This window comes from Hyla sarda, chromosome 11, assembly GCF_029499605.1.
Source record: "Hyla sarda isolate aHylSar1 chromosome 11, aHylSar1.hap1, whole genome shotgun sequence".
NCBI classification, from domain to species: domain Eukaryota; kingdom Metazoa; phylum Chordata; class Amphibia; order Anura; family Hylidae; genus Hyla; species Hyla sarda.
Window position 1 is genome coordinate 13,837,706 of NC_079199.1, and position 27,441 is coordinate 13,865,146.

At 45.5% G+C, this 27,441-nt stretch overlaps 2 protein-coding genes across 22 annotated transcripts in view; one reads left to right on the forward strand and one right to left on the reverse strand.

The window, feature by feature from the left end:
* BEGAIN (brain enriched guanylate kinase associated) overlaps positions 1-27,441 on the forward strand; it is a 206,116-nt gene that overhangs the window by 162,156 nt on the left and 16,519 nt on the right. The gene's annotated exons all lie outside the window — the stretch shown is intronic.
* WDR25 (WD repeat domain 25) overlaps positions 11,573-27,441 on the reverse strand; it is a 135,296-nt gene continuing 119,427 nt past the window's right edge. For 3 of the 13 annotated variants that reach the window (XR_008848670.1, XR_008848665.1, XM_056545224.1), the window contains one exon: positions 14,484-15,046. Coding sequence is in view for 4 of the 13 variants with exons in the window: in XM_056545224.1 (XP_056401199.1) it covers positions 15,003-15,046 (44 nt within the window). In the remaining 9 variants the exon portion in view is untranslated. Of the gene's footprint in view, positions 11,718-14,483; positions 15,047-20,009; positions 20,092-24,056; positions 24,488-26,024; positions 26,150-27,441 lie in introns of those variants that run through there. The other 10 variants (XR_008848668.1, XR_008848669.1, XM_056545222.1 and 7 more) reach the window with 10 other exon arrangements.

Consider the following 27,441-nt stretch of genomic DNA (forward strand, 5'->3'; position numbering starts at 1 on the left):
CCTTCCAGTACTTATTAGCGTCTGGAAGGAAATTCTTTTCTTTTTGGATTTCTTTTCTGTCACAAACACAGTGCTCTCTGCTGACACCTCTGTCCATGTCAGGAACTGTCCAGAGCAGGAAAAAAAAAAAACATTGCAAACCTCTCCTGCTCTGGACAGTTCCTGACATGGACAGAGAGGTCAGCAGAGAGCACTGTGGTCGGACAGAAAAGAAATCCAAAAAGAAATGAATTTCCTCTGTAGTATACAGATGCTAATAAGTACTGGAAGGATTAAGATTTTTAAATAGAAGTAATTTACAAATCTGTTCAACTTTCTGGCACCAGTTATAAATAAATAAATAAATAAAATAAAAGTTTTCCACCGGAGTACCCCTTTTAAACTACAGGAGTTCCATTGCTACATGGTAAGGAGTTATCCTGTGCAGAATAACTTCATTGATGGCAAAAAAAGATATGGGTCTAGAGAATATATATATATATATATATATATATATATATATATATATATATACTGTATTCAAGTTGTCCTGCAATGTCAGTGGGAACTATCCGTCAACATTTAAAGGAAATGAAAAGCTATGGAGGAGACCCAGGAGGACCCCACTATGGAGGAGACCCAGGAGGACCCCACTATGGAGGAGACCCAGGAGGACCCTACTATGGAGGAGACCCAGGAGGACCCCACTATGGAGGAGACCCAGGAGGACCCCACTATGGAGGAGACCCAGGAGGACCCCACTATGGAGGAGACCCAGGAGGACCCCACTATGGAGGAGACCCAGGAGGACCCCACTATGGAGGAGACCCAGAAGGACCCCACTGTGGAGGAGACCCAGGAGGACCCCACTATGGAGGAGACCCAGGAGGACCCCACTGTGGAGGAGACCCAGGAGGACCCCACTATGGAGGAGACCCAGGAGGACCCCACTGTGGAGGAGACCCAGGAGGACCCCACTGTGGAGGAGACCCAGGAGGACCCCACTATGGAGGAGACCCAGGAGGACCCCACTGTGGAGGAGACCCAGGAGGACCCCACTGTGGAGGACACCCAGGAGGACCCCACTGTGGAGGAGACCCAGGAGGACCCCACTATGGAGGAGACCCAGGAGGACCCTACTATGGAGGAGACCCAGGAGGACCCCACTATGGAGGAGACCCAGGAGGACCCCACTATGGAGGAGACCCAGGAGGACCCCACTGCTGACACAGAGACATAAATAAGCAAGACTACATTTTGCCAAAATGAACTTGAGTAACCAAAATTCTTCTGGGAAAACGTCTTGTGGACAGATGAGACCAAGATAGAGCTTTTTGGTAAAGCAAATCATTCTACTGTTTACCGAAAACGGAATGAGGTCTACAATAAAAGAACACAGTACCTACAGTGATATATGGTGGAGGTCAGTGATGTTTGGGGTTGTTTTGCTGCCTCTGGCACTGGGGGCCTTGAATGTGTACAAGGTATCATGAAATCTGAGGATTACCAATGGATTTTGGGTCGCACTGTACAGCCCAGTGTCAGAAAGCTGGGTTTGCGTCTGAGATCTTTGGTCTTCCAGCAGGACAATGACCCCAAACATACATCAAAAAGCACCAGAAATGGATGACAACAAAGCGCTGGAGATTTCTGAAGTGTCAGCAATGAGTCCAGATCTAAATCCCATTGATCACCTGTGGAGAGATCTTATAATTACTGTTGGGAAAAGGCGCCTTCCAATAAGAGACCTGGAGCAGTTTGTAAAGGAAGAGTGGTCCAACATTCCGGCTGAGAGGTGTAAGAAGCTTATTGATGGTTATGGGAAGCCACTGATTTCAGTTATTTTTTTTCCAAAGGGTGTGCAACCAAATATTAAGTTAAAGGGGTACTCCGCCCCTAGACATCTTATCCCCTAACCAAAGGATAGGGGATAAGATGTCAGATCGCCGCGGTCCCGCTGCTGGGGACCCCGGGGATCGCCGCTGCGGCACTGCGCTATCATTACTGCACAGAGCGAGTTCGCTCTGTGCGTAATGACGGGCGATACAGGGGACGGAGCAGCGTGACGTCATGGCTCCGCCCCTCGTGTCATCGCGGCCCCTCCCCTTAATGCAAGTCTATGGGAGGGGGCGTGACAACCGCCACGCCCCCTCCCATAGACTTGTATTGAAAGGGGCGGGCCGTGTCATCGCGAGGGGCGGAGCCATGACGTCACGATGCTCCGGCCCCTGTACCGCCCATCATTACGTGCAGAGCGAACTCGCTCTGTGCTGTAATGATAGCGCAGTGCCGCAGCAGGGATCCCGGGGTCCCCAGCAGCGGGACCGCGGCGATCTGACATCTTATCCCCTATCCTTTGGTTAGGGGATAAGATGTCTAGGGGCGGAGTACCCCTTTAAGGGTGCCAATAATTTTGTCCAGCCCATTTTTGGAGTTTGGTGACATTATGTCCAATTTGCTTTTTTTCCCTCCCTTTTTTGGTTTAGTTCCAATAGACACAAAGGGAATAAACATGTGTATAGCAAAACATGTGTTACTGCAATCCTTTCCTGTGAGAAACACTTTACGGCCATGACTGTATGTGGCGTCCATCATCCCGTACTGGGACATGACATATACATGTATATATACTTATAAATATATTTAAATATATGAAATGGGGGGCCCAGTCTGACCCTTGATTTGGACCCCCCCCCCTGTAGGTAGCATGTGGCATATAAGTCGTGGCATCTCGTTGTCCCGTACAGTAGTCGTCCCTAAATGAATGCCACACAGAGTGTTTAAGCGCCCGCCGTGCAGACGGCGTCTCTGGAGTGAAGCGATGTCTGGCATCAGCTGTTCTCCATCATCGCCCGGTATGTTGGTTAATGTGTGCCAGGTAATGTCAGCGCGGCGTCCTGCAGGGTCAGTGATTTCCCTTCTCGTTGTACATCATCCCCCCTCCTGTGGTGCCAGCTCTTCAGATTGTCCTGTCTTCCCATCCATGCCCAGGGGAGACGTGACGCCAGTGCAGATTCTCGCAGCTTCCTGTATTATTCATCACGCCGTACCCTGGGGCATCTCATCTCAGCACACGACATGTTGTCCTATCTCTGGTGATTCCCTGTAGTTGCAACAAACATTCTGCCCCCCCCAATAATTATCTGATGCAGGGGATACATGCCCACCGCCTTATGCGGAATAAACATAGGATACAACCAGTTGGATCTTGGGTCTTGTTCAGACTGGTGAATTGTGTCTGTGTGTAACTGTTTGTATTCTGCACCATAGATGAGACAGGACGGAGAGTGTGTAAGTCTAACAATAACAACAACCACAACAACATATTACAGCAGTGTTTCCCAACCAGCGTGCCTCCAGCTGTTGCAAAATTACAACTCCCAGCATGCCCGGACAGCCTTCGGCTGTTTCCCAACCGGTGTGCCTCCAGCTGTTGCAAAACTACATCTCCCAGCATGCCCGGAAAGCCTTCGGCTGTTTCCCAACCGGTGTGCCTCCAGCTGTTGCAAAACTACATCTCCCAGCATGCCCGGAAAGCCTTCGGCTGTTTCCCAACCGGTGTGCCTCCAGCTGTTGCAAAACTACAACTCCCAGCATGCCCGGACAGCCTTCGGCTGTCCGGGCATGCTGGAAGTTGTAGTTTTGAAACAGCTGGAGGCACATCGGTTGGGAAACACTGTATTACCGAGTGACACAAAGCTGCAGATAAATAGATGTAAGAATGTGTCACTTCTGCTTCCTATTGTGATTCTGTTTGACCAAATTTTGTTGTTCGCTCTGTGACCCAAAACACATGAATCTACAGAGGAAAATCTGGACAACAATAAAGTCCTAGGGCTGTAGATGGCGGATCGGTCCTCCCTGTCCATGGTGCTGATTTAGAACAGTGAAGATGACAATGCGGAGAAACCATTGGATTCTATGAGACAAAGGGGGAGATTTATCAAATTCTGTCCAGAGGAAAAGTTGCCCAGTTGCCCATAGCCACCAATCAGATCGCTGCTTTCATTTTTTAACAAGGCCTCTGCAAAATGAAAGAAGTGATCTGATTGGTTGCTATGGGCAACTTTTCCTCTGGACAGGTTTTGATAAATCTCCCTGAAAGTGTCTAAAGTGTGACTGGAGTATAAGAAGGGATAGGGTGAGTGCAGCTTTGGTTGTGACTGGAGTATAAGAAGGGATAGGGTGAGTGCAGCTTCGAGTGTGACTGGAGTATAAGAAGGGATGGAGAGTGAGTGCAGCTCTGGGAGTGACTGGAGTATAAGAAGGGATAGAGAGTGAGTGCAGCTCTGGGTGTGACTGGAGTATAAGAAGGGATAGAGAGTGAGTGCAGCTCTGGGAGTGACTGGAGTATAAGAAGGGATAGAGAGTGAGTGCAGCTCTGGGAGTGACTGGAGTATAAGAAGGGATAGAGAGTGAGTGCAGCTCTGGGTGTGACTGGAGTATAAGAAGGGATAGAGAGTGAGTGCAGCTCTGGGAGTGACTGGAGTATAAGAAGGGATAGAGAGTGAGTGCAGCTCTGGGAGTGACTGGAGTATAAGAAGGGATAGAGAGTGAGTGCAGCTCTGGGAGTGACTGGAGTATAAGAAGGGATAGAGAGTGAGTGCAGCTCTGGGTGTGACTGGAGTATAAGAAGGGATAGAGAGTGAGTGCAGCTCTGGGTGTGACTGGAGTGTAAGACAGAAGAGAGTGTGTAAGTAAAGCTCTGGTTGTGAGTTGAGTATAAGACAGGAGATAGAGTGTAATTGCACCTCTGGGTGTGACTGGAATGTAAGACAGCATAGAGAGTGAGTGCAGCTTTGGGTTTGGCTGGAGTATAAGACAAGATAGAAAGTGAGTGCAGCTTTGGATGTGACTGGAGTATAAGATGGGATAAAGAGTGAGTGCAGCTTTGGATGTGACTGGAGTATAAGATGGGATAGAGAGTGAGTGCAGCTTTGGTTGTGACTGGAGTATAAGATGGGATAGAGAGTGAGTGCAGCTTTGGATGTGACTGGAGTATAAGATGGGATAGAGTGAGTGCAGCTTTGGTGTGACTGGAGTATAAGAAGGGATAGAGAGTGAGTGCAGCTCTGGGTGTGACTGGAGTATAAGAAGGGATAGAGAGTGAGTGCAGCTCTGATTGTGACTGGAGTATAAGATGGGATAGAGAGTGAGTGCAGCTCTGGGTGTGACTGGAGTATAAGAAGGGATAGAGAGTGAGTGTAGCTCTGGGTGTGACTGGAGTATAAGAAGTGATAGAGAGTGAGTGCAGCTTTGGGTGTGACTGGAGTTTAAGAAGGGATAGAGAGTGAGTGCAGCTCTGGGTGTGACTGATGTTTGAGACAGGATATGGTGTGTAAGTGCAGCTCTGGGTGTTACTGGGGTATAAGACAAAAAGTAAGCGCAGCTCATGGTGTGACTGCAGTATAAGACAGGATAGAGGGTGAATGCAGCTCTGGATGTGACTGGAGTATAAGACAAGAGGGATGGAGTATGAGTGCAGCTCTGGGTGTGACTGGGGTATAAGACAAGAGGGATGGAGTATGAGTGCAGCTCTGGATGTGACTGGGGTATAAGACCATCCTGCAGGGATAATGACAGGGTCTACTGTGTATTAGATTGCATACATTTCCATGGCCCATGATATTTGCACCCAGTAAAGCCATAGGGGGAGCTATTCTCTGCATGTTGGCTCCTGAGGACCAGGGGCTCACACACTGTTTCAGTACAGAATCCCTCTCTCTGGTCCTTATACGTCATGCAGTGAATGTGCAGGTCATCCTGACTCCAAGACATGACTGACAAAGAAAAGTGACAATCTTCTTTTTTTAGGGAAAGGGGGGGGGGGGGGGGGGGGTGGGGGGGTTGGATTCCCAAAGTCATTTGCAGTAATGTAGATGATGCCACATTTCCTCCCTTGGATGCCGCAGTGACTCATTACTTCTCCATTGACAAGTCCACCTAAGTGCTAAGAAGAGAACAGCTGCCGCTATGTCAGTCTCTCCCGAATGCAGATGGGTTTCATGAAAGCGAAGGAACACAATCAAGTCAAATATTTGTTAAAAAGTTCTTCAAAGGACCCTCCCCGAATCACAGTCTTCTGTAAGGAGCCCGAGAAGAGATTTATGCAAATCAGTCTTCAGAACAAGATTGGCGAACCAAGTCATGAATATGCAAGAAGCCGAGAAGACAACCTCCCCATAGATCCTAATTGGAGGATACGTCTCTGCGTAGAAGGCCGGTGCAGCTGTGCCGAGAGAGGCCTGTCACAACAAAGGCAGCGCAAATCACCGCCATGCTTTTCACTATGGAAATATGATAATGTGGGGGAATGTTGTGTTCCTTGCAGAAGTCGGCAGAGAAAGAAATCCTGAACCTGAAGGAATCTTAAAGGGGTATTCCATGAAAAAACTTTTTTTTATATATAAATATATCAACTGGCTCCAGAAAGTTAAACAAATTTGTAAATTACTTCTATTTAAAAAAATCTTAATCCTTCCAGTACTTAACAGCTGCTGAAGTTGAGTTGTTCTTTTCTGTCTGACCACAGTGCTCTCTGCTGACACCTCTGTCTGTCTCAGGAACTGTCCAGAGTAGGAACAAATCCCCATAGCAAACCTATCCTGCTCTGGAGAGCAGAGAGAACTGTGGTCAGACAGAAAAGAACAACTCAACTTCAGCTGCTGATAAGCACTGGAAGGATTAAGATATATTTTTTTTAATAGAAGTAATTTACAAATCTGTTTAACTTTTTGGAGTCAGCTGATTTATTTAAAAAAAAATGTTTTTTTTCATTGAATATCCCTTTAACTGTGATGGAACCAAGACAGAGAAGAAAGATACACATTAGTGACTTTGTATCTAGTCTAATATGTAGAAAAATATATCCACAACAGTGTTTCCCATCCAGGGTGCCTCCAGCTGTTGCAAAACTACAACCCCCAGCATGCCCAGACAGCCTTCGGCTGTCTGGGCATGCTGGGGGTTGTAGTTTTGCAACAGCTGGAGGCACCCTGGTTGGGAAACACTGATCTACAAGGGTGTGCTGACTATAGAGGAAGCCTGTGTGGTTGTTATGGGGTCAGGGGAAAAGGGAGCCCATTGCAAGCCCATTGGGAGCCCATTGCCACCCATTTTAGGGTCCATTCACACTACGGAATCTCACACTACGGACATTCCGTTGGCAGCAGGTGCGGTCCAGGCGGAATTCTGCCAAAAGAATGAGCTTGTTCATTCTTTTGGCGAAGTAGGGAATCCAGAATACCTGTGGCGGAATGTCCACTGTGGAAATTCCAGGGTGTAAATAGTGGAGCAGAATCCCATTGAAAACAATGGGGGAGGGGGGCCTGCTGCACCGGAATTCTTCTTGGAAAATAAGTTGTATAAATGGGCCCTTAATAGGTAGTACAAGAGAAGTTGTAATCTATCTTATCAGAGAGAAAAAATGCCCCTTTCTTTAATTATCACAAACCTTCCTCCCTTCCTCTCCCTAAACTCATCAGTCATTTAGCAAAAACTATTCAAGTTTGTCTCAAAAAGGCTCAGTTCACTAAGAGATCAGGTTACAGCTGCCCTTAGAAGTCTATGGAGAGGAGGAGGAGGAAGTTGCTGAAAGCTTTAGTAAGAGTTATCAGGAACTGCACAGAGTAGAAGAGGTTTACTATGGGGATTTGTTTCTACTCTGGACAGTTCCCGAGACAGGCGTCATCAGAGAGCACTTAGACAGAAAAGAACAACTCAACTTCAGCAGCTCATAAGTACTGAAAGGATTAAGATTTTTTAATAGAAGTAATTTACAATTCTGTTTAACTTTCTGGAGCCAGTTGATATAAAAAAAAGTTTTTTCCTTGAATACCCCTTTAAAATCTTATGTTGTGGCCACATCGGATTGTAACTAATGGTGTGAATGTGGTTGTGCTATAGCCCGCAAGTCTATGCAAACCTACTAGATTTCTGCACAACCACGAACATTAGTTGCGATTTTTAGCAGCGGCGCAATACTGTAATGTTATTTCGCATGGCCATAAATCAGATGGAACAGAGGGTGGGATATTCACCCCCAGCTGAGCGCCGCCGCAGTCACCGATCAGAACTCTGGAGCTTGTAAATAATTACAGGATCATATTTAGCTGCGCTGTCACCTTAAGAATTATCCCCTGAATTATTTATAGCCAAATGTTTGGGGAGCCGTAAACCTGGCAGACACTGAACGGTCCCCTGTACAACCTGATGCCAGCGACTGAATCCTGTGCTCCTTCGGGGGCCCAGCATAGAGGAAGGTATAGCACCAACATATTCAGCAGCGCATCATAATACAGAGGAGACATGTATAGATGATATCCCTCTGGGAGGGTTGCCCATAGCAACCAATCAGATCCCTTCTTTCATTTTTCAGTGGCCCCTGGTTGCTATAGACAACTCGTCAACGTTTCCTCTGCACAGGTTTTGAAAATGAAAGAAGCGATCTTATTGGTTGCTATGGGCAACTGGGCAACGTTTCCTCTGCACAGGTTTTGAAAATGAAAGAAGCGATCTGATTGGTTGCTATGGGCAACTGGGCAACGTTTCCTCTGCACAGGTTTTAAAAATGAAAGAAGCGATCTGATTGGTTGCTATGGGCAACTGGCCAACGTTTCTTCTACACAGGTTTTGAAAATGAAAGAAGCGATCTGATTGGTTGCTATGGGCAACTCATCAACGTTTCCTCTGCACAGGTTTTGAAAATTAAAGAAGCGATCTGATTGGTTGCTATGGGCAACTCATCAACGTTTCCTCTGCACGGGTTTTGAAAATGAAAGAAGCGATCTGATTGGTTGCTATGGGCCACTCGTCAACGTTTCCTCTGCACAGGTTTTAAAAATGAAAGAAGCGATCTGATTGGTTGCTATGGGCAACTGGGCAACGTTTTCTCTGCACAAGTTTTGAAAATGAAAGAAGCCATCTGATTGGTTGCTATGGGCCACTCGTCAACGTTTCCTCTGCACAGGTTTTGAAAATGAAAGACGCGATCTGATTGGTTGCTATGGGCAACTCGTCAACGTTTCCTCTGCACAGGTTTTGAAAATGAAAGAAGCGATCTGATTGGTTGCTATGGGCAACTGGGCAACGTTTCCTCTGCACAGGTTTTGAAAATGAAAGAAGCGATCTGATTGGTTGCTATGGGCAACTGGGCAACGTTTCCTCTGCACAGGTTTTGAAAATGAAAGAAGCCATCTGATTGGTTGCTATAGGCAACTGGGCAACGTTTCCTCTGCACAGGTTTTGAAAATGAAAGACGCCATCTGATTGGTTGCTATGGGCAACTGGTCAACGTTTCTTCGGCACAGGTTTTGAAAATGAAAGAAGCGATCTGATTGGTTGCTATGGGCAACTGGTCAACTTTTCCTCTGCACAGGTTTTGATAACTCTCCCCCCATGTGACCCCTTTTAGTGCCGTGTATACTATTGGCCCTGGTAGTCATGTGATTATAGGATTGCTGAGATTCTGGCCCTATATCACTTGCGGTGTGACTGGGCCGAGCTCTGTAACCTTTGTATCCGTTTTCGGCACGCAGCTCTGCACTTACTCAATGAAAGTCCTTTCTCTTTCTTTGTCTTCTGAACCCAGGAGATCTCAATTACTGTGGCGCGTGGGCGTTTTCGTGCCGGCGCAGCATCTGATACTGTGAAATCTCGAGCTGCCACATTGGATTTGTTTTTTTTATTCCCTCTTAGTAAATGTGGCTTAGGTTTCAGGGGAAAACGTTTTCATTCCCGGAGCAGAAGGCGAGTGAGGTGGAGCCTCATCTGTACGATGACAATGTGGCCTGAGGCGTTATTCCGCTAGGACTGTCAGACAGATGATAAATGGTTCTAAATAGAGCAAATCTAATAAATGTTCTGTACACGGCGTCTGTCACTTTATTCCTGGTCATTTATGTGTACGGGTAACAGTGTGAACTGCCCCCAACATAGTGGACAGTGTCAGCCGGGGGGCGGAAAGCTGTAGACCAGTATTTCCGAACCAGGGTGCCTCCAGCTGTTGCAAACTACAACTCCCAGCATGCCCGGACAGCCTTCGGCTGTCCGGGCATGCTGGGAGTTTTAGTTTTGCAACAGCTGGAGACACCTTGGTTAAGAAACACTGCCCTGCACAGTGCACCTCTGCCTTATTGTTAAGTATTATACAGGATATAACTCAGGATAAGTAATGTAATGTATGTACACAGTGACCCCCACCAGCAGAATAGTGAGTACAGCTCTGGAGTATAATACAGGATATAACTCAGGATCAGTACAGGATAAGTAATGTAATGTATGTACACAGTGACCTCACCAGCAGAATAGTGAGTGCAGCTCTGGAGTATAATACAGGATATAACTCAGGATCAGTACAGGATAAGTAATGTAATGTATGTACACAGTGACCTCACCAGCAGAATAGTGAGTGCAGCTCTGGAGTATAATACAGGATATAACTCAGGATCAGTACAGGATAAGTAATGTAATGTATGTACACAGTGACCTCACCAGCAGAATAGTGAGCATAGCTCTGGAGTATAATACAGGATATAACTCAGGATCAGTACAGGATAAGTAATGTAATGTATGTACACAGTGACCTCACCAGCAGAATAGTGAGTACAGCTCTGGAGAATAATACAGGATATAACTCAGGATCAGTACAGGATAAGTAATGTAATGTATGTACACAGTGACCTCACCAGCAGAATAGTGAGTGCAGCTCTGGAGTATAATACAGGATATAACTCAGGATCAGTACAGGATAAGTAATGTAATGTATGTACACAGTGACCTCACCAGCAGAATAGTGAGCATAGCTCTGGAGTATAATACAGGATATAACTCAGGATCAGTACAGGATAAGTAATGTAATGTATGTACACAGTGACCTCACCAGCAGAATAGTGAGTACAGCTCTGGAGAATAATACAGGATATAACTCAGGATCAGTACAGGATAAGTAATGTAATGTATGTACACAGTGACCTCACCAGCAGAATAGTGAGTACAGCTCTGGAGAATAATACAGGATATAACTCAGGATCAGTACAGGATAAGTAATGTAATGTATGTACACAGTGACCTCACCAGCAGAATAGTGAGTACAGCTCTGGAGTATAATACAGGATATAACTCAGGATCAGTACAGGATAAGTAATACAGTTTCTCTAACCGAAAATTAGGTATTTGCTTTGTTGTAGTTTCCTGCGGCTTTTCCATGTCAGCAGATATCTGTGCTTTTCTTTTTGAGGCAGAGGTGTCAGAAAAGTACAGGACATTAGTTACCACCCCCCCCCCCCCTGCCAGCCATTAGATCAATCCACCAATTATTATGGAATAATTTCAGACTCAGGGCTGTACCTAGGTGGACTGGCCCTTTAAATTACTACATTAAAATTAACACCCAGCGAACATTAGGCCTAGAATTATCTCTCACTAGATAAAACTCATACAGGATTAATTCTGTATTCTGGAGGATTATTTCATCTACAGCAATGAAATAAATTACCGCCAGTGAGGGAGAATTCATGCTCGGTCAGGAAATGTTCTTGTCAAACGCTTAATTACAGATACATTTCCCTCAATCTCCCTTTAGTGGAAATAAAATGGATTTGAGATGAAATGTCGCACCTGAAGAATGGGGAGAATTACTGCCACATTCCTGGCTGGAGACCAAGGCCGCCGTGTCACATGGTATCGGCTGGACAACCGCAGTCGATTGCTTGTTATAGATGTGAAAGGGGTCCTGAGAACTGTAGGGCGTAAAATTAGGGGGTGCAGAATTAGTATGACTAAGAGCGTTTGACGCTTGAAACGCGTAACCACCCTCTTGTTCCTGTTTGTCCTCAATAAACGGATTTTATTTGCATCAAGAGCTGGATCCTACCTTCCTTGTTCTGCAGAATTAGTTGTCACACCTGGGACCTTGTGCCTAAGGGGGACCGAAGGTCTCCCTAAGGCACAAGGTCCCAGGTGTGACAACTTACTCAAAACTTTTGGCCTTGACTGTACAATATAAAAGGTGTATACTGGTGTCTTATAGGATGGAAGGGACCATATAAGACACCAGTATATACCTTTTATATTGTACAGTCAAGGCCAAAAGTTTTGAGACTGACGCAAATTGTTTCTCTGGTTACTGAAGTACATATAACTCCTACATTTACTCCGCCTTCGCGGTTATGCTACCCATGAAACTCAAATCCTACCGAAAAATGGTAGACTCAAAAATGCTGTAAAATGTTATAATCTTTATTCATGTTACATTTATCCCCCAAAAAAAACAAAAACATACAATTAAAATCACATAAGACAGCACAGAACATAACAACAAAAAATTACCTACAGGAGATGACTGGGCAGACTGGTTAGAGAAAACAAACTTTTCTCACTTAGGCTGTATGCACATGGAATAGAATATCACATAATGTAAATAGGAGGGAGGGGGGGGGATCACAGTAGCAACAGGGACACTCCCTAAAAAATGCTATGATAAATAAATCACAATACAGTATATAAGATAATATTCCACTTTAAATGTAAAGCACCAAAGTCGGGGCCATGTACATAATTAAGAACAGTTCTAATAAAAAAAAAAGTGCAAAAGTACAGTTGTGCAAAATAAAGGGTATACACAACAAAAATACAGTACCAAAATGTATTATAGCACAAAAGGTCTATAACACCTAATGGCTCAAAAAGTCTATTGCAAAACCCCACAATCAAGTTTGTAGTAACTTGAACTCAAACTCTCAACTAAGTAAAGGATAGTCCCTCCAGTCCCCAATCATTGCCTGCAGGTCACACAGAACAGCGCCACCCTAATGCACGTTTCGCGTTATGTTTGGTCACAGGGTCACAGGGTATTTGAGCAAGCATAACGCGAAATGTGCATTAGGGTGGCGCTGTTCTGTGTGACCTGCAGGCAATGATTGGGGACTGGAGGGACTGTCCTTTACTTAGTTGAGAGTTTGAGTTCAAGTTACTACAAACTTGTGAATTTAATTGTATTTTTTTTTTGGGATAAATGTAACATTAATAAAGATTATAACACGTTACTGAAGTACATGTATAATACATTTTAAACTTTTAGTTCAAGTTTATGGAAAAACTTAAAAGGGGTACTGCGGGAAACTAAACCCATATCCCATCCGTTACCTCTCATCAACCAATTTAATTGTCTAAATATAATTTATTAGCTATATAGAGCAGTTTCCCCTATTTGGTGGTCACTTACATGCATGAAGTGAAGGAATGATACCATCCACTCTGTCTCTGTCTAAATCCCTCTCTGAAAGCAGCCCCCAGCCTGAGAGACACAGACCATGTGGTTTATGCCCTGCACTGATGAGTCATGCTCTCTTTAGTGCTGAGAACTGGGAGGTGTGTGCAGCCTCAGCCAATCAGACACTGAACCTCTCTCTGTCTGCTCAGAGCTGGAGGGTGGGGGCTGCTCTCAGAGAGTAAGCTTGCTGGCAGAGCTGCAATGGTTGCTGGGAGGTCTAGGCAGGGGAGGGAAGGCTGGCAAAAAGAATATTAAGCAGCCAGAGAAGACAACAGAGGCCACAGAGGACAGTATCATTGACAGGGAACATATACAAAAGTGTTGTGGCTTTGGAGTACCCCTTTAATATTCACAGTGTTAATCCTCCTTCTACAAGACATCTGCAGTTCTCCCCGTCAGGCTGGATATCATCTTCTGGGCCCAATCCTGACTGGTGACCTCCAATTCTTACCTTATCACTGTGCAGAGTTTATCACAATTTGTGTTTGTCCTCCAGGTTTTTGAGAATTGACCTCAGGTTCTCCATGGGATTTAGATCCGGGGAGTTTTCTGGCCATGGACCCAAAATGTCAATGTTTTATTCACCAAGTCCCTTAGTTATCACTTCTTCCTTGTGACACGGTCTCCATGATGCTGGATAAGGCTTTGTACATCACCAGTCGCTCCTGGACGGTTGGAGAAGTAGCTCTTGGAGGATGGGTAGATATTGTTCTTTATTCAGTGTTCTGAGGGAATATTGTCAGAGAGTCCATTACCTTGGATGAGAAGCCACCCCAAACATGAAAGGTCTCAGGAGGCTTTACTGTAGGATGACGCAGGACTCATGGTAGTGTCACCTTTCTTCTCCGAACCCTTCTCTTGAACCCTGAGGAAGTCACCTGTGCTGGGCTTCAGAGTGGGCACCCACCCATGATGAGTATTTGATTGCCAATTTTTTCTCTCTCCAACAGTGTTTCGCTTATCCTGTGGCTTTTTTCACCTTTATTATATATAGGTTATACACTTACCTTCTTTCCAGTTTTACCCTTGACAGGATCTGCTTTTTCGTATTAATAGTCTCGCTGTTGGGGATTATTCAGTGTTTATTATTGCAATATATTATTTGGTTACTTGCACCAGAGACTTCTACATATGCATTCGAACCAGTGGAAGCGGCTAGCCGTAGGCTACTACAGCTTCTCTCCGGTTCCCTTCCCTCTCCTGCCCCCCCCCCCCTCTATTACTACTGTAAAGTTTCATGCTCATTGGACACCAGCACTTATATCACTCAGCCTCCAATTTTTAGCACAAAGGAAAAGTACTTTAATCCATAAACTGTTTAACAGCTCCTCCCCTCCATAACTCCACCCCTGAGCTTCCCAGTCATCTGCCTACTTCTTCTTGGAGCCCGCATGCATCCCACATTGGTCTACTTACCCATCCTTTATTCCCTATGGATGTTAAGGGTGGGAAAGGGGAATAAGCCCAAGGGTAAAATTCCCCGTCCCCCTATCGGAGGCTGGAAGGTTATTTGGTAAATTATGTGCCCTTCTTTTTAATCCCATGATACTCTGCAGGATATATCACCACCCTCGAGGTTCCCCTTGCCAGCACAGCTTCCTCTTTAGTATAGGACTCCTCTCTCCTTACTGTTTGTGCACATTTCTGATAATCCAGCTCTTCAGCGGCAGAACACGTCTCCCTTTGTATATTTCCTTCCACGACACATAATTATTTCTGAACCTCTAAATCATTCATGGTCACGGTAAATTATTCAGCGCAGACGACGTCCGGCTTGAACCTGAAATCCATCACGTCCTATAAAAACGGGGAGGTTCATTTCATCAGATATTCAGTGTCTCTAAAAGTAATAATCTTATGCATAATATATAGAATCATTCTAGTTGCATAATTATAGGCGCCCCAGTGTTTCTCATGCCAGGAAATGTCAGACCAGGTCGTGGGACAGGGGGATAAAAAGTTTCAATGGATTTCCTTAAATAAACCTCCGCTTCATTATGGTAATTGTCTGCGAATAATTATACCGCATGGTAACTCCCTCCTATTCCTGCTAAATGGCGTCTTCTGTACAAAGGGGAACAGCCATTTGTTTACTTTTTAGGTTACAAAATTTCAATGCATTTAGCATGAATGAGGATTTATCAGCTTATGGGTGTCCCTGTTTGTCCTCACATAACCTCAGTGAGGGGGCAGCACAGAGTATTTTAGGAAAGGAGTGTGCTGGTCATATTGGAAGCTGTGACCTGTCCACTCGTGATGATATCAGTGAGAACAGGGCTGTATGTGACAGGGGGAAGAACAGGAGATGACGAAAGTCTCTGAATATTTAAAGGGGTATTCCAGCTTTATACATCTAATCCCCTATCCAAAGGATAGGAGATAAGATGTATGATCGCAGGGGTCCCGCCGCTGGGGACCCCCGCAATCTCTGTGCAGCCTCCCGCATTCTGTGCCGGGCGCTGCCTCCGAGAAGGGGACGTGACACCACAGCCCCTAGTAATGTCATGCCACGCCCTCTCCATTCATGTCTATGGGAGGGGTCGTCACGCCCCCTCCCATAGACATGAATGGAGGGGGCGTGGTGTGACGTCACATCCCCGTCTCATAAGCAGCGCCCAGCACAGAACACTGGCAGCCACACTTTCCTAGAATGTTTAAAGCAATGTTACCCAACCAGCGTGCCTCCAGCTGTTGCAAAACTACAACTCCCAACATGTTGGGAGTTGTAGTTTTGCAACAACTAGTGAGCCTTTAGCTGTCAATGCATGCTGGGAGTTGTAGTTGTGCAACAGCCAGATAGCCTGTGGTTGTCAGAGTATGCTGGGAGTTGTAGTTGTGCAACAGCCAGAGAGCATGTGGTTGTCAGAGTATGCTGGGAGTTGTAGTTGTGCAACAGCCAGAGAGCATGTGGTTGTCAGAGTATGCTGGGAGTTGTAGTTGTGCAACAGCCAGAGAGCCTGTGGTTGTCAGAGTATGCTGGGAGTTGTAGTTGTGCAACAGCCAGATAGCCTGTGGTTGTCAGAGTATGCTGGGAGTTGTAGTTGTGCAACAGCCAGATAGCCTGTGGTTGTCAGAGTATGCTGGGAGTTGTTGTGTTGCAATAGCCAGAGAGCCTGTGGTTGTCAGAGTATGCTGGGAGTTGTTGTGTTGCAATAGCTAGGGAGCCTGTGGCCTTCAGAAAAATCTGTGATTTGTAGTTTTGCAACAGCTGGAGGCACCCTGGCTTGGAAATACTATTATACACACAGGCAGAGCTGTAGACAGGAAGTAGGAAAAGAAGATTCTCTTTTTTCATCCACCCAAAATGTGCAGCAGGATACTAAATTCTATCATTATATGAATCCTTCTCCCCAGAGAGCCCCCGGCACGAGTCCTGACAGCGCCGAAAATTACACTTTTTTTTTATATATATTTTCTGCGGATGTTGTTCATTAAATTTAATGCAGATTTACAGGTAGAGTCACTGTGATATCTGGATCTGTGTGATTCCCATTTATAGCTAATGAGGGATTAGAACCGCGCCGAGCGCTGATGAGAGGAACTCGATTTCCACCATATAAAATAGAAGAGTTGGTGACGGCTCCGCGCAGAAATGTGAATTAATAAACAGGATTCCAGGAAAGAAGAGAAGTTCAGCCGCAGAGATTGACAGGGATTCTGGCAGCGTCAGATTTCTCTATTATATTGAGTGACTAAAAGGGAATGTATCCCCTAAAATTATTGTTTGCCAACCAGGGCGCCTCCAGCTGTTGCAAAACCACAACTCCAAGCATGCCCGGCCTAGATGTTTTTTTTGTTTTGTTTTTTTTTTTTACCAATAAGAGCCAGATACTGAAACATCTTATCTTCCTTATTGTAAATTTTTTAATATATAGATATTTTTTTGTATATGATTATGGTGGTGGCCATCTTGCCTATGCAGTTTTAACAGCATTTAGTAATATGCTCAGTACCTAATCCTGATTATGTACATATAATTTTTACGAGTCTAGCACATATATTTCTCTCACAAATACCTTCTCTCTCTTGCTCACTTGGTTTGTCATTATGTGCTCAGGAGGGGGCGTGTTCTCAACTTCCTCCCTGAGTCTGCTGTGCTGCGTTGTAACCCCCTTCTCTCTGTTTTCATGCTGCAATCTGATAGGACAGGAGTGAGCACTGAAGAGTGCTAGTCCCAGCCCTCACTCCCTGGAATTTGTCCCAGCCTGTGCTTCATCTGGGACAAAAATGATGCTGCAGCCAGACAGGATTATGTTCTGAATTGTATGGGGACCCCTATTCTTCTTTTTTTAGTCATGATTTATATGAAAATAGAATAACATTTTCTTACAACCCCGCGGACTGCATTGCCTTCCTATAGACGGCAATGCATTTCTGAATGGATCTTTTGGTGGATCCGCTCAGAAATGCATTGCCGTCTATAGGAACGGTAATGCAGTCCGCACGTTCCTAGCGCTGGCCTTGGGATCTCTGGCAGAAATTCCATCCGGAGATTTCCCCTGTGTGAACGCGACCTAAGGAGGAAGCTGCTGGAAAGTGATCAGTACAGCATTACAGTGAGAGGTGACACAGTAGATAGATAAGACAATAAGCAGTTAGCCTCCCTCTCCCCTGTAGAATGACCTCTGTACAGGTCAACAAGCAAACCCGGTCCATATAAATAATAGATTATGGAGATGTTCAATATATCTATGTCCATGGGGCTTGCGTAGTGCTGGGAGTTATGGAAACGGTGTATCTTGTGTTGCTATGCGGTTTACACACACATAGTTATGCACACTGCGTAAAATAGCTCGCTTGGATGCTTTTGGCTATGCAACTACTCCGGTCTCTGTAAGTAGGAAGGGATGGGGCCAAGGGGCCCTTGTGCTCAAGATTGGTGTGGGTCCTAGAGGTGGGATGGGGATGAGTTTCAGATTGCAGGAGGCCGACAGCTGGAGCCCCCCCCCCATCTCAAGAATAGGGGTCCTGACTACTTTGGTTTTTTTTCCAGCTCTATTCTCGAAATCATAGGAGGACATTTGATCATCCCCCTTTCCCCCACACAAATAAGGCCATTTTAACAGGATGCGATAACATGTTGGGGACCCAGACTGGGGACAAGCATCACACCAGTCTGCTCATGCCCACCTAGAATCCAATATGGGGGTCTATACTGATGACGTTTGTTGCACCGTGTTAGTTTTGGACATATTCTGGTTCCAGCTCATGTACTTTGCTGCTGTCCCGTGGCCCTAAATCTTGAGTGTACCACTCTGTATATATAGATTTTATCCAGAATATTTTTCCCTTACTGGATGTTATCACATTACATTCTTCTCATGCTAAATAAACTCGGCGGCTCATCCTTTAGAGTCATCTACAGGTAATTATTTTCCCATGAGAGAATTAGCTGCGACTTCTGTATTAAGTGCAAATTGGATTTTCCCTATTGAACAAATAATGTAGGAAATTTATCCTTTTATTTAATTTTAAGTAATTAGGTTAATGACGGTTTAAGATGATTGGAGATCAATTGCATCAACCACAATGCAGCATCTAAAATCTGTTTCTACTCCAACAATAAGCAAATGTTAAACTTTGTAGTCATATCTTCAAAGTGTAAGTCTGATAATGAAAACGTAATGTATGCAAGATAACAACTAATATATTACCACCTCATGTGTACAGCAACATAACTACTATAATACTGCTCCTATATACAAGAATATAACTACTATAATACTGCTCCTATATACAAGAATATAACTACTATAATACTGCTCCTATATACAAGAATATAACTACTATAATACTGCTCCTATATACAAGAATATAACTACTATAATACTGTCTCCTATGTACAAGAATATAACTACTATAATACTGTTCCTATATACAAAAATCGAACTACTATAATACTGCTCCTATATACAAGAATATAACTACTATAATACTGCTCCTATGTACAAGAATATAACTACTATAATACTGCCTCCTATATACAAGAATATAACTACTATAATACTGCTCCTATGTACAAGAATATAACTACTATAATACTGCTCCTATATACAAGAATATAACTACTATAATACTGCTCCTATATACAAGAATATAACTACTATAATACTGCTCCTATATACAAGAATATAACTACTATAATACTGTTCCTATATACAAGAATATAACTACTATAATACTGTTCCTATATACAAGAATATAACTACTATAATACTGTTCCTATATACCAGAATATAACTACTGTAATACTGCTCCTATATACAAGAATATAACTACTATAGTACTGCTCCTATATACAAGAATATAACTACTATAATACTGCCTCCTATATACAAGAATATAACTACTAAAATATTGTCTCCTATATACAAGAATATAACTACTATAATACTGCTCCTCTATACAAGAATATAACTACTATAATACTGCTCCTCTATACAAGAATATAACTACTATAATGCTGCTCCTCTATACAAGAATATAACTACTATAATACTGCTCCTATATACAAGAATATAACTACTATAATACTACTCCTATATACAAGAATATAACTACTATAATACTGCCCCTATATACAAGAATATAACTACTATAATACTGTTCCTATATACAAGAATATAACTACTATAATACTGCCTCCTATATACAAGAATATAACTACTATAATACCGCCTCCTATATACAAGAATATAACTACTATAATACCGCCTCCTATATACAAGAATAGGCAGGTATTTATTCCTTCTGAACATACCCTCCATATATTAGAATGGGCTCGGCCGGGTGCCTGGTGGTCCTCATGTTGTCTTACATTTTCATGGATATTTCTCCTTCTCCTGTAAAATGAGAGCGGAATGTACATCCAGCAGAAGAGCAGCTATTGTCGGACATTGTGATGCGGTGTTTCGCCCCCCCCCCCCCCCATGTGTATAAGCCTCTGCCCCCCCCCCCCCCCCATGTGCATAAGCCTCTGCCCCCCTAAAGTGTATAAGCCTCTGCATACTGGTATTAATCTAATCCTTTAGACCCACAAGCAGCAGAAATTCCAGGTTTTCATCACATTATCGATTCACATCCATATTTCAACCTTTGACTGTCATTGTGCCGTACCTACCATAAAAGTAGATCACTGAGACTGCTATGGGGGTCCTGCCCACTACTTACCTTGCTTGCTGTGACACCCATCATAGTAGCAACCTGCAGCAGCCTCTAAGACAGCGTTTCCCAACCAGGGTGCCTCCAACTGTTGCAAAACTACAACTCCCAGCATGCCCGGACAGCCGAAGGCTGTCCGGGCATGCTGGGAGTTGTAGTTTTCAACAGCTGGAGGCACCCTGGTTGGAAAAAACACTGCTCTAAGAAAGTGATTGCCAACCAGTGGCTCTCCAGCTGTTGCAAAACTATAACTCCCAGCATGTTAGGAATTGCAGTTTTGATCAGTAGGTGATCATTCCTCTAGGGGGAGCTCACTGCATACAGATTTATACTGCACCAATTAAAGGGATACTCCAGTGGAAAACAATATATATATATATATTTTTTATTCAACTGGTGCCAGAAAGTTAAACAGATTTGTAAATTACTCCTTTTAAAAATCTTAATCCTTCCAGTACTTATCAGCTGCTGTATGCTCCAGAGGAAGTTGTGTGGTTTTTTTTCCAGTCTGACCACAGTGCTCTCTGCTGACACCTCTGTCCGTGTGAAGAACTGTCCAGAGCAGGAGAAAATCCCTATAATAGCAAACTTATCCTGCTCTGGACAGTTCCTTACACGCACAGAGCACTATGGTCAGACTGGAAAGAACTACACAACTTCCTCTGGGGGCATACAGCAGCGGAGAAGTACTGGAGGATTAAGATTTTTAAATAGAAGTAATTTACAAATATGTATAGCTTTCTGGCACCAGTTGATTTAAAAAATATATATATATGTTTTCCACCAGAGTACCCCTTTAAGTTTAAAACTAACCGGTATAGATCCATAGGTAGAGAGCTCCCCCTAGTGGTGACTGTAGTCGGCCAGGTTCTATTATTTATCAGAATATCGGCATAGAATGTCCTGAATATTGGACATTAATGAAATGATGGAGCAGCAGGGAGGTCAGTGGACACCACACACACAGTTTGTAGAGGATGAGGCTCGGATGACAGCAGCTCCTTCCCTTACAGACTGGGGAAACTTTCTCTTTCCATTGATCTCTACTGAAGCTTTTGTCTGTAGCAAAGGAAAGGCAGTGACCACTGGAGGACATCTACCTAGAGTCTGTATGTGCTTCTGTTCACCTGGAGGTTAGAAGCTTTTCTTCCTGTTGGCCCCAGGGAAACTCCTCACCTCTATACAAACTTACCACCTGTATAACCCTGCCCCATATAGTTATGCCCCTCACATAGTAGTGAGGCTCCTCTGTAACTCCATATAGTAAGTAGTAAGGCCCCCCTCATACAGCTCCCTTATAGTAGTTAGCCCCCCCCTTCTCAGTTCCCATATAGTTTTAATCCCCACCACCTCTCAGTTCCCATATAGTAGTTAGGCCCACGCACTGCCTCCATATAGTAGTTAGGCCCACGCACTGCCTTTATATAGTAGTTAGGCCCACGCACTGCCTCCATATAGTTTTAATCCCCACCACCTCTCAGTTCCCATATAGTAGTTAGGCCCACGCATTGCCCCCATATAGTAGTTAGCCCCCCCTTCTCAGTTCCCATATAGTTTTAAGCCCCACCACCTCTCAGTTCCCATATAGTTTTAAGCCCCACCACTTCTCAGTTCCCATATAGTTTTAATCCCCACCACCTCTCAGTTCCCATATAGTAGTTAGGCCCACGCATTGCCCCCATATAGTAGTTAGCCCCCCCCTTCTCAGTTCCCATATAGTTTTAAGCCCCACCACCTCTCAGTTCCCATATCGTTTTAAGCCCCACCACTTCTCAGTTCCCATATAGTATTAGGGTCCACATAGAGAAATAGAGTTCATCAGCTCACCCCTGATTGTGCTCGGTGTCCGTGCCCGGACAGGTGCAACCCAGCACCGAGGAAAACTTAAAGCTGGGAAATGGATCCAGCGCTGACCTTGTGCAATAGAAAACTTCTTTATTCAGGTACGAACAAGAACAGTAAAAGTGACACGTTTCAGCCAGATAGACTAGCCTTACTCAAGTATTAGGGCCCACACACTGCCACAATATAGTAGTTAGCCCCCCTCTATGTTCCTATATAGCATTAAAGGAGTACTCTTTTCCACGCTGTGTGCACACTGCGGGAGAGGCCACGCCCCCTTTATGCAAGTCTATGAGAAGGGAAGGGCTGCCGTCAACACTGCCCCATATAGTAGTTAGGCACCCTCTCAGCTCCCATATAGTAGTTAGGCCCCCCCTCTCAGCTCCCATATAGTAGTTAGGCCCCCTCTTAGCTCCCATATAGTAGTTAGGCCCCCTCTCAGCTCCCATATAGTAGTTAGGCCCCCTCTCAGCTCCCATATAGTAGTTAGGCCCCCTCTCAGCTCCCATATAATAGTTAGGCCCCCTCAGCTCCCATATAGTAGTTAGGTCCCCTCTCAGCTCCCATATAGTAGTTAGGCCCCCTCTCAGCTCCCATATAGTAGTTAGGCCCCCTCTCAGCTCCCATATAATAGTTAGGCCCCCTCAGCTCCCATACAATAGTTAGGCCACCTCAGCTCCCATATAGTAGTTAGGCTCCCAAATAGTAGTTAGGCCTCCCTCTCAGCTCCCATATAGTAGTTAGGCCCCGTCTCAGCTCCCATATAGTAGTTAGGCTCCCAAATAGTAGTTAGGCCTGCCTCTCAGCTCCCATATAGTAGTTAGGCCCTCACACCTCCCTCCATGTAGTTCTTAGGCCCCCTTTACTGCACCCATATGTGGCAACATGTAGGGTGAAAAAAACACACACAATCACACAGCTCCTCTGTGTGCTCCAGATGCTTCTGCCTCCCGCCAGTTTTCTCTTTAGTCTGATCTTCCAATGCAGGCAGCAGGGGATGCTGGAAGTCGTAGCAGTCCAGATCCAGGGGTGCAGTGTAACCTTGTGTGCGTCTTAAAGATACATACAGTTAAAAGATGCGATCAGGCATTCAGGACATGTCCTGAATCCCAGGGTGGGCTGCCATTCTCCTGCTGGCCCCATCACACACCCCTGCAGCCACGATAGTTATACCGCTGTTGACACCATATAATGCCCCCCTGCCTCCTCTATTCTTTATGCTAGGCAGTGCCCTTTTACATTTGGGTACATTGAGCTCCTTGGTAAAAGTTCCCATCTGTTCTTTCTTGGTTGCAGATCTTCTCAGCTATATTGCAGCAAACCAGTGCCCCTATAATGGAAGCCTCCCATTATCCCCAGTGCTCGTATACTGCACGCTTCCCATGATCCCCAGTGCCCCCTATACTGGATGCCTCCCATCGTCCCCAGAGCCCCTATACTGGACGCCTCCCATCATCCCCAGTGCCCCTATACTGGACGCCTCCCATCATCCCCAGTGCTCCTATACTGGACGCCTCCCATCGTCCCCAGAGCCCCTATACTGTACGCCTCCCATCATCCCCAGTGCTCCTATACTGGACACCTCCCATCATCCCCAGTGCTCCTATACTGTACGCCTCCCATCATCCCCAGTGCTCCTATACGGTACGCCTCCCATCATCCCCAGTGCCCCTATACTGGACGCCTCCCATCATCTCCAGTGCTTCTATACTGTACACCTCCCATCATCACCAGTGCCCCTATACTTTACGACTCCCATTGTCCCCAGTGCTCCTATACTGTACGCCTCCCATCATCCCCAGTTCCCCTATACTGTACGCCTCCCATCATCCCCAGTGCCCCTATACTGGACGCCTCCCATCATCCCCAGTACAATGCTTGGCCCAGGAGCTCACTGTTTAGCTATACATCTGTAATGACAAGTTATAAGAGAAGATGGAGAGTGATGGATCTAAAGACGAGCAGAGAGTGGATAAAGACCATTATTATTCTGCTCCACTACATCTCTGACGCCTGTAACAGCCATGATATATGATATACTGAGAGGAATACATCGTCTTCCAGGAAACCTCATTTATTACAGATTCTTTATTGTATGTGCACATCATTACTCCACGCTGTATGGGAAGCCATAGGCTGAGGCTCCTCTACACTTTCAGCACCGGCCCAGCATGGACAGCTCCCATGTTCCCTTCTCCTTCCAGTCCGTCTGTTTGTCTCCCAGGACTCTCCACCCTGGAGAAGTATAATGAGGCGTATGGTATTACTCAGGGCATTCTTATGGCTTTACTTAGGATGTGACAGAAGCTAAAACATTGTCTCTTGGGCAAACGAACTGTAGATGACTATAATTCCACATAATGTAAGGAGCTATATAGCCGTATGGCGGAAAGTAGTAAATCAGGTGACCACTAAGATCAATCATAGCCACAGAGGAAAGACTGCAGGAAAAGGGAGCTGTCTATAGCCGGGGCTGTATGTAAAGGGGTGGTCTATAGCCGGGGCTGTATGTACAGGGGCAGTCTATAGCCGGGGCTGTATGTAAAGGGGCGGTCTATAGCCGGGGCTGTATGTACAGGGGCGGTCTATAGCCGGGGCTGTATGTAAAGGGGTGGTCTATAGCCGGGCTGTATGTATTTGGGGCTGTCTATAGCCGGGGCTGTATGTACAGGGGTGGTCTATAGCCGGGGCTGTATGTATTTGGGGCGGTCTATAACTAGGACTGTATGTACGGGGCCGGTCTATAGTTGGGGCTGTATGTATTTGGGGCGGTCTATAGCTAGGACTGTATGTACGGGAGCAGTGTATAGCTGGGGCTGTATGTATTTGGGGCCGTGTATAGCTGGGGCTGTATGTATGGGAGCAGTTTATAGCTGGGGCTGTATGTACGGGGGCAGTGTATAGCTGGGGCTGTATGTATTTGGGGTGGTCTATAGCCGGGGCTGTATGTATTTGGGGCCGTGTATAGCTGGGGCTGTATGTACGTACGGGGGCAGTGTATAGCTGGGGCTGTATGTACGGGAGCAGTGTATAGCTGGGACTGTATGTACGGGGGCAGTGTATAGCTGGGGCTGTATGTACGGGAGCAGTGTATAGCTGGGGCTGTATGTACGGGGGCAGTGTATAGCTGGGGCTGTATGTACGGGGGCAGTGTATAGCTGGGGCTGTATGTAGGGGAGCAGTGTATAGCTGGGGCTGTATGTACGGGGGCAGTGTATAGCTGGGGCTGTATGTACGGGGGCAGTGTATAGCTGGGGCTGTATGTACGGGAGCAGTGTATAGCTGGGGCTGTATGTACGGGAGCAGTGTATAGCTGGGGCTGTATGTACGGGAGCAGTGTATAGCTGGGGCTGTATGTACGGGAGCAGTGTATAGCTGGGGCTCTCTTAAGCTGGGATCCATGGTATAGGGGCAGTCTTCGGCCCGGGCAATTTCTGGTCAGGGCTATATAAGTGGGAGCAGTCTTCAGCTGGGGTGCTGTGTATAGAACAATGTCTGGCGTTATGTATAGGGCAGTCTATGGCAGGGGTCCTGTATATAGGGGCAGTCTCTCCCCATGTTATGGTGAGGCCTTTGACCAGGCCTCTAGGTAAGGGCCACTGTTCGGCCAGGATGCTGTGTATAGGGCCAATCTCTGGTCAGGACATTGGGTATGGAGTAGACCCTGGCTTACTGTTATTGGGGGGCAAAGTCCTGTGTCTGTATTATAGGGGTGATAACAGTATTGTGCTGTGCCCGCTGCATGTGGCACCTCCGTGACCCTAGTTGGCACCTAACATCTTATGGGATTATAATTTACGCTGTTGTCTGCCATATTGGCTTGGGCCATCACACGTGTTCTCTGAACAGTCCACAAATCTCTCCCGTCCTCAGGGCCGCTCCGTGCACTTCTCTCCGCTAATGGAAAGAAAGACAAAATGTTATTACACCTGAGGCTCAAAAAAACGGTTTTGGCCGTAACTTTAGCCGCCGCCGTATTTCGTAGTGGATGGAAGGACGGAGGCGGACGAAGCTTTATTGTTTGTTCCTGAACCCCTGACTAATGATTAATCGGTATAATCCATCTCCTGTGTTGTTGCTAGGCAACCCGGAGCCTGGGATGATATATATTTAACTCTGTGTAGCTATAGCGTTATATTCTGTGGGGTTCTTAATGTGTCAAGAAGCTGCTTTTTTTTTTTCCCTTCATAGACAAATATTCTCCAAATTCGTGCAAGATGCTATCAATCTATTTCCTTCCCTCCTCGAGGGCGGATTCTCAGAGAAGCAGGTTCATGGATTTTGCATGGAGACTCCATGACATTTGCCTAGTTAGAAATCTAATGAATAAGTGTTGAGATTTTTTTTTTCCATTGGGGGATTCAAGGGGAAGTTGCTCCCCGGGCCGCTGTTTTTCTTACTTAAAGGGGTACTCCGGTGGAAAACATTTTTTTTTTTTTTTTTTTAAATCAGCTGGTGCCAGAAAGTTAAACAGATTTGTAAATGACTTTTATTAAAAAATCTTTATCCTTCCAGTACTTACCGTATATACTCGAGTATAAGCCAACCCGAATATGAGCCAAGGCCCCTAATTTCACCCCAAAAACCCAGTTAAAGTTATTGACTCGACTATAAGTTTTTGACTCAACATCATTCCGCCCATGTCATCATCCCCCCCCCCCCTCATCATCCAGACCCCTGTCATTAATACCCGCATCATCATCAGTGCCTGTCAGTCCCTTTATTAGTGGTCTTCAACCTGTGGACCTCCAGATGTTGCAAAACTAAATCTCCCAGCATGCCCGGACAGCCATCGGCTGTCCGGGCATGCTGGGAGTTGTAGTTTTGAAACATCTGGAGGTCCGCAGGTTGAAGACCACTGCGGCCTTCGTCATCATCCAGACCCCCCTTTAGTTTTCTACTCACCTCCCCTCGGTGGGAAGGAAGGGTGAGCTGTTCCAGGACATCTATGCTGCAGGGACTTTCCGGTGGGGAGGGTTAGTCGTTCCGGCCTGTCCATCTTCACTGGGAAGCCCTCTTCTCCGCTCTGGGCCAGCCCCAGACTAGTGACGTTGCCTTGACGACGATGCACAGGGACATCCATGATGTCCCTGCGCATGACCGTACCTGTGGGTCATCCTCAAGGCAACGTCACTAGTCCGGGGCCAACCAGGAGCGGAGAAGAGAGCCTCCCGGTGAAGATGGACAGC